The sequence below is a fragment of the Bombina bombina genome, chromosome 6, assembly GCF_027579735.1.
Source record: "Bombina bombina isolate aBomBom1 chromosome 6, aBomBom1.pri, whole genome shotgun sequence".
Classification (NCBI taxonomy): Eukaryota; Metazoa; Chordata; class Amphibia; order Anura; family Bombinatoridae; genus Bombina; species Bombina bombina.
The window spans coordinates 547,741,033-547,755,133 of NC_069504.1; the positions used below are offsets into that span (position 1 = coordinate 547,741,033).

General features: G+C 35.5%; 1 protein-coding gene across 5 annotated transcripts in view; it reads right to left on the reverse strand.

The window, feature by feature from the left end:
• The window catches only part of MYO5A (myosin VA), a 470,413-nt gene that overhangs the window by 191,163 nt on the left and 265,149 nt on the right, over positions 1-14,101 (reverse strand). For all 5 annotated transcript variants that reach the window (XM_053717484.1, XM_053717487.1, XM_053717486.1 and 2 more), the window contains exons 7-12: positions 13,221-13,302; positions 12,866-12,973; positions 11,743-11,849; positions 11,209-11,474; positions 9,731-9,812; positions 7,809-7,949 (exon numbers count right to left, since the gene is read on the reverse strand). In XM_053717484.1, coding sequence (XP_053573459.1) covers positions 7,809-7,949; positions 9,731-9,812; positions 11,209-11,474; positions 11,743-11,849; positions 12,866-12,973; positions 13,221-13,302 — 786 coding nt within the window. The remainder of the gene's footprint in view (positions 1-7,808; positions 7,950-9,730; positions 9,813-11,208; positions 11,475-11,742; positions 11,850-12,865; positions 12,974-13,220; positions 13,303-14,101) is intronic.

Here is a 14,101-nt window from a genome sequence, read left to right on the forward strand (position 1 = left end):
CTATATCAGCGTTCAGCAACAATTCTGAAAGTTTGGAGCCCCAAGAAGGAAATTACCAGATCGGATCCATAATCCATCATTGAAGGAGTTCATTTACAACAGTGGAGGAGGCGTGGAGTACTACTAAGTGCCTCTTACTCCACTGGAAAACACACCTGGACTTTTGAGAACAACAGTTTCGATCACTATGGAAGAGGTACCACATTTCTAATGTTAAGAATTGTTGCTGAAGGCTGATATAGGGGAGGTCTGCTTTATACCTGACAAGTGATCTAAGGGGATTCACAGACCTAACACAGCCCTAAGTAAGTTCTTGGGAGAGCTGCCCCTGCACATATACAGCCATAAGCCGATATCAAGTCTAGCGGTGTACAATATCTTTGTCCGGTATACCCGGTTTCTCTACAGGACAATTAAACTTTGATATTATACTTTTATTTACGGATTCTTATGGCTATTAAATGGGTTCCAATCATGGCGAGTTTCTACCCTTCACTTTATTCATGAACTAATGTTCTAGTTTGAAAACCGAACTGTGACCCACATTTATAGACTTTTGAGGGTATATTTACTTATAGGATCAACCTCTGACAATTGATCCTTTATTTACTTGGGACTACTCACTATTTATATGTTGCCATCAATTGTATCATTTTGTGTTTTTTAAATGTATTCCATTTTTTGTTTATGTCAGGTTCTCCTGTTTTATCTTTCACCTTAGTTTCTATTGATTTTTCTTTATACCCCTGTGCTGGTCAAGAATCGCTATTTGGATGGATATATATATATATATATATATATATAGCAATATCAATCAACCCCTGAAGGCAGAGAAAACGCTTCACTCTCCGGTCTTTTCAAATATCCTTTATTAGGTATCCAGCATCAATCAACAAATCCCCCAAACGTTTCGATACCGGTTGGTATCTTTGTCAATGGGCAATCAGAACATAGTAATCCCAAAAGAAGGTTCCTAAAACTAACCCAAAACCACTCACCTATAAGTACCTGTAAGGCGTCCCTGTCACTTCCGGTGTATCGGAAGCCGCCCACCAAGCACATGCGTCCAGCCGCTCACCAGCCACATGGCTAATTAGCATATTCAATAGCGTAATGACGTTTGCGCTTCAACTGCGCATAGTTACACCTGTTACTGCGCATGTCTAGGTGGCCGAAGTTCCGATAGCATCGGACTAACTTACTACAAGTACAGTTAATGTAATCACCTAAGTGTAAAAAGCAAACTACCTTAAACATATTAAAAAATTTTTTTAAAATTTTACAATTACCTGAGGTCTCAAAAATAGACTTACTAACTTACATCTATATCATCTAAGCTATATTGTTCAAACACTTTACATTCTCCTGTAACTTACTAAGTTACTAGATACCCCATTACTGGCTAAATCCATAATATCAGCAGTGTCGAGTTTACTAACTAAAAATACCAACTTGAAATCATCAATAACTCATATAGGTCTTATATGTCTAATGGAGTATAGTAAGAAACATTTTACGAAGGGGAGGAGACAGGAATACGAAATTACTACAGGTTGAGACCTCCTGGATCTATCGTCTGGACACAGTGGTTCCTAAAGGACTGAATATACAAATGGACTTTAATGTCTTTCTCTGAATGAGATGTCCATGATTAATCGGTCTAGGTCATCAATATCTAAGAAGATGGACATGTCTATACTACATATATATATATATCCATAAAGTCTCTGAATGAACTGTGTTTAGTGTATTGCTGTGGCCTTAAAAATGTTTCTTACTATACTCCATTAGACATATAAGACCTATATGAGTTATTGATGATTTCAAGTTGGTATTTTTAGTTAGTAAACTCGACACTGCTGATATTATGGATTTAGCCAGTAATGGGGTATCTAGTAACTTAGTAAGTTACAGGAGAATGTAAAGTGTTTGAACAATATAGCTTAGATGATATAGATGCAAGTTAATAAGTCTATTTTTGAGACCTCAGGTAATTGAAAAATTTAAAAAAAATGTTTTAATATGTTTAAGGTAGTTTGCTTTTTACACTTAGGTGATTACATTAACTGTACTTGTAGTAAGTTAGTCCGATGCTATCGGAACTTCGGCCACCTAGACATGCGCAGTAACAGGTGTAACTATGCGCAGTTGAAGCGCAAACGTCATTACGCTATTGAATATGCTAATTAGCCATGTGGCTGGTGAGTGGCTGGACGCATGCGCTTGGTGGGCGGCTTCCGATACACCGGAAGTGACAGGGACGCCTTACAGGTACTTATAGGTGAGTGGTTTTGGGTTAGTTTTAGGAACCTTCTTTTGGGATTACTATGTTCTGATTGCCCATTGACAAAGATACCAACCGGTATCGAAACGTTTGGGGGATTTGTTGATTGATGCTGGATACCTAATAAAGGATATTTGAAAAGACCGGAGAGTGAAGCGTTTTCTCTGCCTTCAGGGGTTGATTGATATTACCATATGTTTTCTACGCAGCACCCCGGCGGATGCCTTAAGTCACAGTGAGTGCACCTGTTTTGGATACATATATACTGTTATTGGAGTTGCACCCTGCGCATTGTGGATTTCATTGAATATAAGTGACTGTGGTTACTATTATCAACTACATTACTGCTATTGCCTAATATGTCCCTGTGAAGTGTCGTTTCTTTCACTTGCAGCTATACTGATTTTTAAGTTTAGTGCTGTGTTTGCTTTTAAACCACATGGTGTTGTGAGACATTACCTAAGCATTTCAATAGACTTGTTAACTTGTTGAGGACGGCTGAGTACATAGTTGACACATATACTTGACTGACCATCATGGAAGCTAGTGGATCCGCTGTTACTGATATACCTAGTACTGGTGATGATACTGTAAATAGGGAATCCTTTATATTTACAGAAGCAGATGCAGAGCGCATCCTTGCAAATACAGACCTGCGTGAATTGAGGGGGGAGACATCTCTTGATGTTTACCACAAATTATTGAACTTACAGAAAAGAGAGGTAGATCACCACCTGCATGCTGTGTATCTGTCCAATTACCATCGTAATAAAAACATACCACGTGGTTTTCGTATTAAGAACACACCCACGATAGGTAGGGCCAACCCTGAATTTTGTAGGAAATGGTGCTCAATCTTAAACAAATGCTCATACGACCTGATTTTATTGGTGATAGAGGAGTCCAATAGGTTGTTACATTTAATCAGAGTGGAAATTAATGAGGTTAAACAGATGAGCTACCAAATCCTAACTGATGATACAGGTGAAGATTGGGTTAGTAAATTACAAGGGCAGGTTAACAAATATAAAAATGATTTATTAACTTTTAAAAATAACAAACTGATTACTGTAGAGACTGATTACAGGGAGAGAAGAGTTTACAGATGGCTCTATGGGAAAGAGGACAGACCACAGTATAGACGAAGGAGACGCTTTAACAATAGAAATATTGCTGACACCGTTGATAGTAGTGGATGTGATTCATCTGGGGCAGATAATGATTAAACAAACACAAATGAAAATACTGGTCACCCTTTAGGTGGGGTAAGTACCAGGTCTTCCAAAAAAACTCCACTTCAGGTAAAACAAAACGAGCAAGACCGCACACGAGGAGGGGAGGATTTAAAGAAAAAAACAAGCAAGAAAAAGTAGATATTATCTACAATCTAAGTGATAGAGCTCTTAGTATAGATGAGAAAAGTTTGCTGAATAAGGGCTTGTCCTTTGTCCCTACACCAGTTGTGGACAAATTTAAAATGAGTATTGAAACTTATAAACTTCAAAGACAGCTTAAGATCAAGGATTTTTTTAAAAACAGTGAACAAATTTCAGTCAGTAAGTTTAAAAGTCAGAGTAAGTTTGACCCAATCAATTTGAACCCTTCTATCCGTAGCTTTTCACGCATGATTAATGATACGTGTGAATGGGCTAAAGTGGAAAATGTTTTTCCTAATCTCACTAAAGGAGAAAAAGTGGCCCTCAATAATTTAAAGAATGACAACACGATCATTATTCATGCGGCGGATAAGGGAGGCTCCATTGTGGTTCAAAATGATGCTGACTATAGGGAGGAAGCCTACAGACAGCTGACTGATACTCGCATCTATTGTAAACTCAGAGGGAACCCAATAAATACATTTAAGAAGGAATTGGATCTTATATTGAAATGTGGGCTAGAATCAGGTATGATTGATGAAAATGAATTTGAATATATGACTACTACATTTCCGGTTATTCCGGTATTATATCTGTTGCCCAAAGTGCACAAGACTCTGATTAAACCGCCTGGCAGACCTATTGTGTCTGCCCAGGATTCTTTGTGTTCTAATGTGGCCATTTTCATAGATCACTACCTGCAGCCAATTGTAAAGGAATCATATTCCTTTATACTTGATTCTCCCTCACTCAATCGTAGGTTACTTGCTTGGAATGACCTTGGTCCAGATGACCTATTGGTAACAATGGATGTTGATAGCCTGTACACCGTCATCCCTCACGATGGTGGTGTACAGGCGGTCAGATCCATGTTAAGTGAATCATTGGCATATGCGGGACCACCCATTGAGTTCCTACTGGAACTATTGAAGTTTTGTTTAGAAAAAAACTTTTTCAAATTTGAGAAGGAGTTCTTCTTACAAATATCAGGAACTGCAATGGGTTCAAATATGGCTCCCGCATACGCCAATCTATACATGTCTTGGTATGAGACTATGGTCATGCGAATTCGTGCAATTGATAACATTAAATTGTATGTCAGATATATTGACGATGTGTTTATGGTATGGCGAGGGTCTGAGGAATCCCTAGAACAGTGGGTTGATAGCCTGAATCAGCTTGAGTCGACTATTCGATTTAAGGTTGCCCATAACAGGGTGAGCATACCATTTCTAGATCTAAATGTATCTGTCTATGCAGATGGTGATTGCTATAAATTTTCTACCTCCCTGTATTCGAAACCGACGGATAGAAACTCATTATTGCTATCCACAAGCTTTCACCCCGAGCATCAGAAAAAGAGTGTTGTCTCCTCTCAACTCACGCGGGTGGCCCGCAATAACACGTTAAGAGAGACGAGAAGAATACAGGAGGATGAAATGAAGATGAAATTGGAGCAGCGAGGATACACAAGGAAATTGATAACACAGGTGCAAACCAACTTGGCCCAGGATGATCAAGTATCCTTGTTACAACCACGTGATCCGACTGACAAGGTGGAAAACAATGGTGATATCATTAATTTTGTAACCACTTTCAACCCCGTATCCAAGATACTGTCTGAATCTGTCAAAAAGAATTGGGACATCATTAGTACTGATAAAACACTACCATTCCTGCATACAACTGCCCCACGGATGGCTTATAAAAGAGCACCCAATCTGAAGGATCTCCTGGTCCATAATGATCCTGTAAAGTGCTACGAAAAAAGCACATGGCTGGACACCAGGAAGAAAGTTGGCTGCTACAGATGTGGGGACTGCACTACGTGCAATAGTATGTTAACAGGGATGTTTTTCCACCACCCACATACTGGGAGAAAGTACAAGATTTTGCACAGATTGTCATGTATGAGTACCTACGTGGTTTACATACTAATGTGCCCATGTTCGTTAGTCTATGTGGGTAAGACCTCCACTACATTTCGTGAGAGGATGGCTAATCATCGCCATGCGATTAGACAGGCGATAGATAAGAAAACAACTGACCAACCAGTTGCCAGACATTTTCTCCAGGCAGGACATACAGTGGCTAGTTTGAGAACTATGCTCATTGACCATGTGCCCCCCTTACGAAGGGGAGGAGACAGGAATACGAAATTACTACAGGTTGAGACCTCCTGGATCTATCGTCTGGACACAGTGGTTCCTAAGGGACTGAATATACAAATGGACTTTAATGTCTTTCTCTGAATGAGATGTCCATGATTAATCGGTCTAGGTCATCAATATCTAAGAAGATGGACTTGTCTATACTACATATATATATATCCATAAAGTCTCTGAATGAACTGTGTTTAGTGTATTGCTGTGGCCTTAAAAATGTTTCTTACTATACTCCATTAGACATATAAGACCTATATGAGTTATTGATGATTTCAAGTTGGTATTTTTAGTTAGTAAACTCGACACTGCTGATATTATGGATTTAGCCAGTAATGGGGTATCTAGTAACTTAGTAAGTTACAGGAGAATGTAAAGTGTTTGAACAATATAGCTTAGATGATATAGATGTAAGTTAGTAAGTCTATTTTTGAGACCTCAGGTAATTGTAAAAAATTTAAAAAAAAATTTAATATGTTTAAGGTAGTTTGCTTTTTACACTTAGGTGATTACATTAACTGTACTTGTAGTAAGTTAGTCCAATGCTATCGGAACTTCGGCCACCTAGACATGCGCAGTAACAGGTGTAACTATACGCAGTTGAAGCGCAAACGTCATTACGCTATTGAATATGCTAATTAGCCATGTGGCTGGTGAGCGGCTGGACGCATGCGCTTGGTGGGCGGCTTCCGATACACCGGAAGTGACAGGGACGCCTTACAGGTACTTATTGGTGAGTGGTTTTGGGTAAGTTTTAGGAACCTTCTTTTGGGATTACTATGTTCTGATTGCCCATTGACAAAGATACCAACCGGTATCGAAACGTTTGGGGGATTTGTTGATTGATGCTGGATACCTAATAAAGGATATTTGAAAAGACCGGAGAGTGAAGCGTTTTCTCTGCCTTCAGGGGTTGATTGATATTGCCATATGTTTTCTACGCAGCACCCCGGCGGATGCCTTAAGTCACAGTGAGTGCACCTGTTGTGGATACATATATATATATATATATATATATGTATATATATATACACACAGTATATATAGTTAGATAGATACATAGATATGTGTACTTATGTATTTATTTATGAGTTGTACTGTACATATTTCACATTCCAATGTTCCTGACTAACAGGATAATGTCCTTTTTATTGTAAATACATATTTCTATTTATACCTATACCTGTATATCTATTCCTATAGTAATATATATTTAATAATAACAAGTACCTTATTTTCTATGTGAAGAACATAGGAATGTAAAATATGCGTAACGCGATTCAGGGTTTGCAATTTAGGACTAACACGGTCGGGTTAGCGCACATGAAGAATTTCTATCTTCAATGTGCATTATTGAAATATTAAATATAACCTTTTAAAAAATATTAATAATTATTTAAAAAATATACATACAGTAAAATATTTTAAATAATCCATAGAATATATCTATAATTTTATAATAATTTTTAATAGTTTATATTTAATATTTCAATAGCTATATAGCTATAGGAATAGATATACAGGTATAGGTATAAATAAATAAATATATATATATATATATATATATATATATATATATATATATATATATATATAAGTATTTACAATAAAAAAGGACATTATCCTGTAAGTGAAGAGCATTGAAATGTGAAATATTGATAATTAATTTCAGGTTTAGCACACTTGAATAAATGCAATCAGGTTAGCGCACGAGTATAGGTGTTAGGGTTTTTTTTTCGGTTTGCAAGCTCCATTGAAGTCTATGAGTAAATACGTTAATATGATCTCGACTTCGTCAAGTCTATCTTTTTTGCGCACGCCAGCTGTTGCTTGCACGCAAACTTTTTAATTTCAATTTGTAATATGAGTGCAACCCTTTGCGAGTAAAAAGCCTCCATCTAGCAAAGTTAACACACAACCACACACACAAACATGTATTTTCCTAATACATAATTCAGGTTTGGAGATTAGCTGTACTGTACTTACCTTGCATTCTTCATCCAGCAGATCCAAGATACCCATTTTAGCCTCAATGAGATTAATACAGGGTTGGTTATCATAAAAGTCAATTAAGGTCCAGGGAATTTGCTCCTTCATGTATTCCTCTTGTTCCAGTTTAAAAACGTGCTACAAAGAGAAACACCTATACTTCAATTACATGTGTGGGTTCAAACGTAAACACATATATTACAAACACAGAAGCATATGCTATTATGTGTAATGATGATATAGTAAAAGGGACATGAAACCCAAAATTGCTTCATGATTCAGACAGAGCAAGTGATTTTATACAACTTTGCACTTCTTGGTGCTAGCTGATCACATCTGGTAAACCAATGAGAAAGGGATTTATGTGAGGCCACTCATCAGCAGCCAGCTACCGGTAATGCATTGATGCTAGTAAAACCTACCTAGGTACGCTTTTTAACTAAGGACAGCAAAATAATAAATTGGATTATAGATAATAGAAGTAAAGTGGAACATTGTTTAAAAGTCACATGCTCTGTCTGAATCATGAAATCATTTTTTGGGGGTTTCATATCCCTTTAAGGTTGATATAGATGATACAGTAATACTGCCCACAACTATAACAGCCACACAAAATAAGCTAGGCAAATTTAGTGTGACATGTGTGTTAATATGTTTATATCATGTCCTATCACAAGAAAGAAGGCTAACTTACAAGGAAGTGTATTGGGTCATAAGCTACTTGTCTAAAGAAGTGATTTCCAATCAAGGTGTCTTAAACCACAAAGGGTGATGGTCTCACACACTCACAGACAATATGGGTGAAAAGATTCCAAACTGTTGATGGGTATTGATTTAAATACATGAGTTACATGCATAAACGTATGAAATTCTGTTGTGACAACTAGTTTAAAAAATTCATCAAGGGCGTCACAAAGCAGAACAAATACATAAAAAATGGAAAGTAAGATCCTATATTTATTCTGTGGGTTTCGACTTTAGTCCATTAACTCATTCAGATAAGAAAAAAAATTCCTTCTGCAGACTTTACACCAAAAATATTAAACTGCTTGATGTCGGTAATTAACTGAACAGAGCAGCTGAACTATTCAGCCCCCTGATAGAAAACATTTAAACAAGCTCACATGCAAGATTAAAGTAAATGGAAAGTTTGAGGAATGAGTGCCCGGTTTTTAATAATCCTATTAAAAACATGGGCACTTTCATTCATCAAACTTTAAATTACACTGCTTTTGTTAAAATACTTACCTTTTCTTTCTGCAATCCTCTCCAGCCTGTCGCAAGCCTCTTCTTACGTCAGGAATGACGATTCCGGCATCCTCCAATCACAGCTTCCCCCCGGGGGAATCATTGCCTAAAGCAACGCCGTAATTGGTGGAATGCTGGAATCGCCATTTCTGACGTCGGCAGAGGCTTGCGACGGGCAGAGGAAGCGCTGGAGCGGCTTGCAGAAAGAAAGGGTATTTTAAAAAAAGCAGTGTAATTTAAAGTTTGATGAATGAAAGTGCCCATGTTTTAAAGGGACATGAAACCCAAAATTTTTCTTTCATGATTTAGTAAAAGCATGCAATGTTAAAAAACTTTCTAATTTACTTCTCATATCTAATTTGCTTCATTCTCTTAATATCCCTTGCTGAAAAGCATATCTAGATATGCTCAGTAGCTGCTGATTGGAAGCTGCACATATATGTCTCATGTGATTGGCTCACCCATGTGCATTGCTATTTCTTCAACAAAGAATAAATAAAGAATGAAGCAAAATAGATAATAGAAGTAAATTGGAATGTTATTTAAAATTGTATTATTTACCTGAATCATGAAAGAAAAAATTTGGGTTAAGTGTCCCTTTAATAGGATTATTAAAAACCGGGCACTGATTCATCAAAATTTACATTCACTTTAAGATGACACATACTCACCAAGTTGAATTGTTGTTGTAGTTTTTCATTTGCATAATTGATACAAAACTGTTCAAAGCTATTAATCTCAAATGTTTCAAACCTAAAAATATGTAGATAAATAGTGATTAGAAAATGCTACAGGTATCTGTCCTATATATAACATGTTTATGCATTAATAAAATATACTGAACTAAATTATATAATTTGGCTAAAGGAAAAATATACACACAAAACATATTCTTATTTTTTTCAGAAATACATTTGAACTTTTCTGACATTTATTTATTATTTATTTATAAAATATTTTACCAGGAAGGTAAAAAGACAATAATGTTATGCGGTCAGTGTCTGGCATAATAAGTGCCCTTCGTATAATTTATTTCTAAATATTTATTCATTGGTAAAACCGTTTCTTTAAAGCTACTTTAAAGTTTTTTTAGATCCAACATTTATGTTTCATGACTCAGATTAAGCATGCACTATGCAGCAATGCGCTACTGGGAGCTAGATGTACACAACTGGTGAGCCAATGACAAAAGGCAAATGCGTGTAGCTAACAAGCAGCAGCTAGCTCCCAGTAGTGCATTGCTGCTGCTGAGGATACGTTCATATGCTTTTCAAGAAGGTTTACCAAGGGAAAGAAGTTTGATAATAGAAGTGAATTTAAAGGTATCTTTAATGTACATGCTCTATCTAAATCATGGGCAAAGAAATTCGACTTGCCGATCCCATTAAATAAATGTATCCAAGATTAATGCAAGATGCAAATGTAAAGTATTCTTAATAAATCTAACAAATTATGTAATGTGTATACGGGTACAAGTCCCCAAATCCAGAATTATTCCGAAATCCAGACTTTTTCATTAATATTTGCTTAAAATAATCTTCCCTCCCTACATCTTTTGTTTGGTTTTTGTTTTCTAAAATGCAAATAATAGTTTAAATTTATTAAAAACAACTATTACCTTTCTGATTACAGTACTGTACAGAAGTTGTAAAATGATATAAAACTGTCTATATGTTGTATGTATAAGCTGTATTATGGCATGTAAATATTGCCTAAATGACAGAAGATATTGCTGTATACACCTGGTGCTATCCCCGCTTCATCCTGCCCCGTTTTACAGATGCTAATATACAAATATAACAAAATCCATACTATTCAGAAATCCAAACCTTTTCAGCTCCCAAGCAGTTTGGATACAGAGTTTTGTATATGTACTTTTTTTACTTCTTATAAATGTTAAATTATAGCATTGATACATTATTCAAACAATTGAGTATTCCTAATTTGAATCCGGAATCTACTCTAAACAGAATGTATCATAATCAGAATTAGTGCTTCTAAGCTGTGGGATATCAGCGTTCTGCAAATTTGCAATTTCTTTCTTCTCATTTAGTTATTAGTATTCATTTTGACTGCCAGACATTTGCCATTTTCAATAATTAAGATCATTTATCTTTGCATAGCAAAATAGAGCAAAACTTGCATTTACCCATAAATATCAAGGACTCCAATAAATGAACTTTGCTTTGCAGATGAAAGAAGAGCCTTGTTGACGTGACACACAATCCAGTTAAATAGGTAAGCGTAAATGTGCTTAGACAGGGCATCCTTAGCATTGGTGGCTTGTAGCCTTGTGATTGGCTTAATGTATGTCTCTGCAGCAGTAACAAGCTTCCTGTGGCACAGCCAATGAGACATTTCTTCATATTCCACTCCCATGAGCTCACAGAAAATGTTCAGTGGCGCATGTTTTGGCTGTAATCGGTTAAGTAAAATATGCTTTAACAGATAAAGTTGAAAGAAAAAGACAAACACACACACATATATTTGTTCATGCACAATTGTATATTTTATCAGCTTGCATGCAAAAATGATATTGTTTCAACCTAACACTGCTCAAAGTTATACAAATAATGATATTATCGAAATTAGAATTTTGTTTGTATCCTGTTTTATTTGAGCTTAGGTTAGCAAATGTGTGGGAGCACAAAACAAACACTTTTTCTATTTGTTTAGTACCTACCGGTATTAAGCAGCTGTCAGAATCGCGTGCTTTAAATTCCACATTGCCAAGGTGAAGTATAGCAGCTAAAATTCTGAAAATGCCCATCTGATGTACTTCTGAAATTCCTAAATATGCAAGAAAACATTTAATTGTTCATACCCCAGAGTGAAATGGGTGCACATCCCATCTCCTTGGCAACATTCTCAGCAGAATACAGTTGTTGCAATTTCCATAGCATGGAAAGCACTTTCAAAAGTAAAACGGGGTGCACATCCACTGACACAGATGGCTATGTATAATTAGCAAGAAACTGTAACATGCCAGTGAAAACATAGTCTGGTGTCTTTAGTTAACACTAAGATGAATAGTAAAGCTTTTCATCTTACTGGTCAGTGTCCTCCACAGAACATTTTGCCAGTAGGTGGCATTATGAAGTAGCCGGATAGGGCAGTGTAATACTTTGAAATATTAAAACATTCTCTGTTATTTATAAATGTTACTTAAAGGGATATGAAACCCCCCAAAAAATATTTTGTGATTCAGACAGAGCATACAAATTTAAAGAAGTTCCAATTTACTCATAATATCAAATTTGTTTTGATCTTTATTGAATAGATACTAGGGGTCTGGAGCACTACATGACAGCAAATAGTGCTGCCATCTGTTGTTGTTGCAAATGGATAACATTCTGAAAAACTGCTGCATGAGCTTTTTTAGACAAAAGATTCCAAGAGAACAAAGAAAATTTGATAATAAAAATAAAATAGGAAGTTGTTTTTATGCTTTATCTGAATCATGAAAGAGATTTTTTTGGGTTTCATGTCCCTTTAACCTATCCAAAGCACAAATTAATTGCATCATTTAACATAAATTGATTGAATGATAATCTGTGTAACAAACATTGAAAACACGTAATATTAGCTTAAATGTCCATTAAACAGGCCCTAGGAAAAATGCTCTGAAAATCTGTACTCAGGATGGAAACACCTGCAATACAGTATTTGTCCCATACAAAAGAGCTTGGTAGCGAGTTGTAATGTGTTATTGCACAAGTATTTCAGACAAAAACGGACAAATCTGTTTTTTATCCAATGTAAAGCACTAAAGTTATTTTTCCATGAAAACATCACGTGTATTTTACCTAATAACGTGCAGGCTTGTCTTGTGTTCCTCATTTCTTTTTCATCATCAACCCCTTCAATTACTGGGCTTCGTCCTTGCTTTGTATAATTGAAATTATTGGCACTACCTATAAGCAGGTAACAATTTTTGTGTTAAAAGAAATTTGGTGCCATGTTGATATAATCTTAGCTACGCTCTAAGAACATTCAACAGTAAAGGGATACTTCAAATGCATTAATATAATAAGTATATAAATGTATACATGCTTTTCTTACTGCAAAGAAAACCATGGCATTTTTATATTCATTAAAAATGTCTTCTGTTTCCTCACAGATCGTCACTGTTAATTCTGATATTAGGACATATTTACATACCTAATCGAAGCATCTTAAACTCTGGTAAAGAAGCAGATGCACAAAGCTGGTAAAAGATGTGATAATTTCTCTCCTCGTCTGCCTAAATATGGAAGAAAAAATGTTAAAAAAGTCTGTTTTGTCTATAAAATCCTAGTCTTTAAACAAAATGCATTCATTGTGTGTGTTATCTGTACAGAAATTTGCTAAGCAATACAAATACTTGATTCAACATAAAAATGATGCCTCTTAGGGGTCTTAGAGCCCTTAGTGTTTTTAGGCAATTAAATTATATTAACCACTATTAATCCACTACTCCTGATAGATAGATAGATAGATAGATAGATAGATAGATAGATAGATAGATAGATAGACATTATAAAGCATTTCCACTAATCCTAGTAGGAATCTCATCTGGAACAGTAAAAACCTTTCTCCAGATCCAATATCTCATAATACAATGAGATTTAATTTAATATTAAATAAACCAACATATTTGACTATCATTTATAAATGGAAATTTAAAATAAAGCAAAATCACTTCATTTGTTCAGATAAATAGAAATCTAATAATATTAGAAATGGTTGTTGAAACTTATTTCTTTCATAAATGTGGTATATTCCTATTACATATCCTCTGCTCTTATGTTTCAGCACTGGTTTTGGCTTCCTACTGGTTTTATTCAATAGTTGGGTGCCTATGCTTATGGGCCACTCCATTAGCCTAGGTAATATATATATATATATATATATATATATATATATATATATATATATATACAGTATATATATATATATATATATATATATACAGTATATATATATATATATATATACACACACATATATATATATATATATATATACACACACACACACACACATACATACCTATATGCATA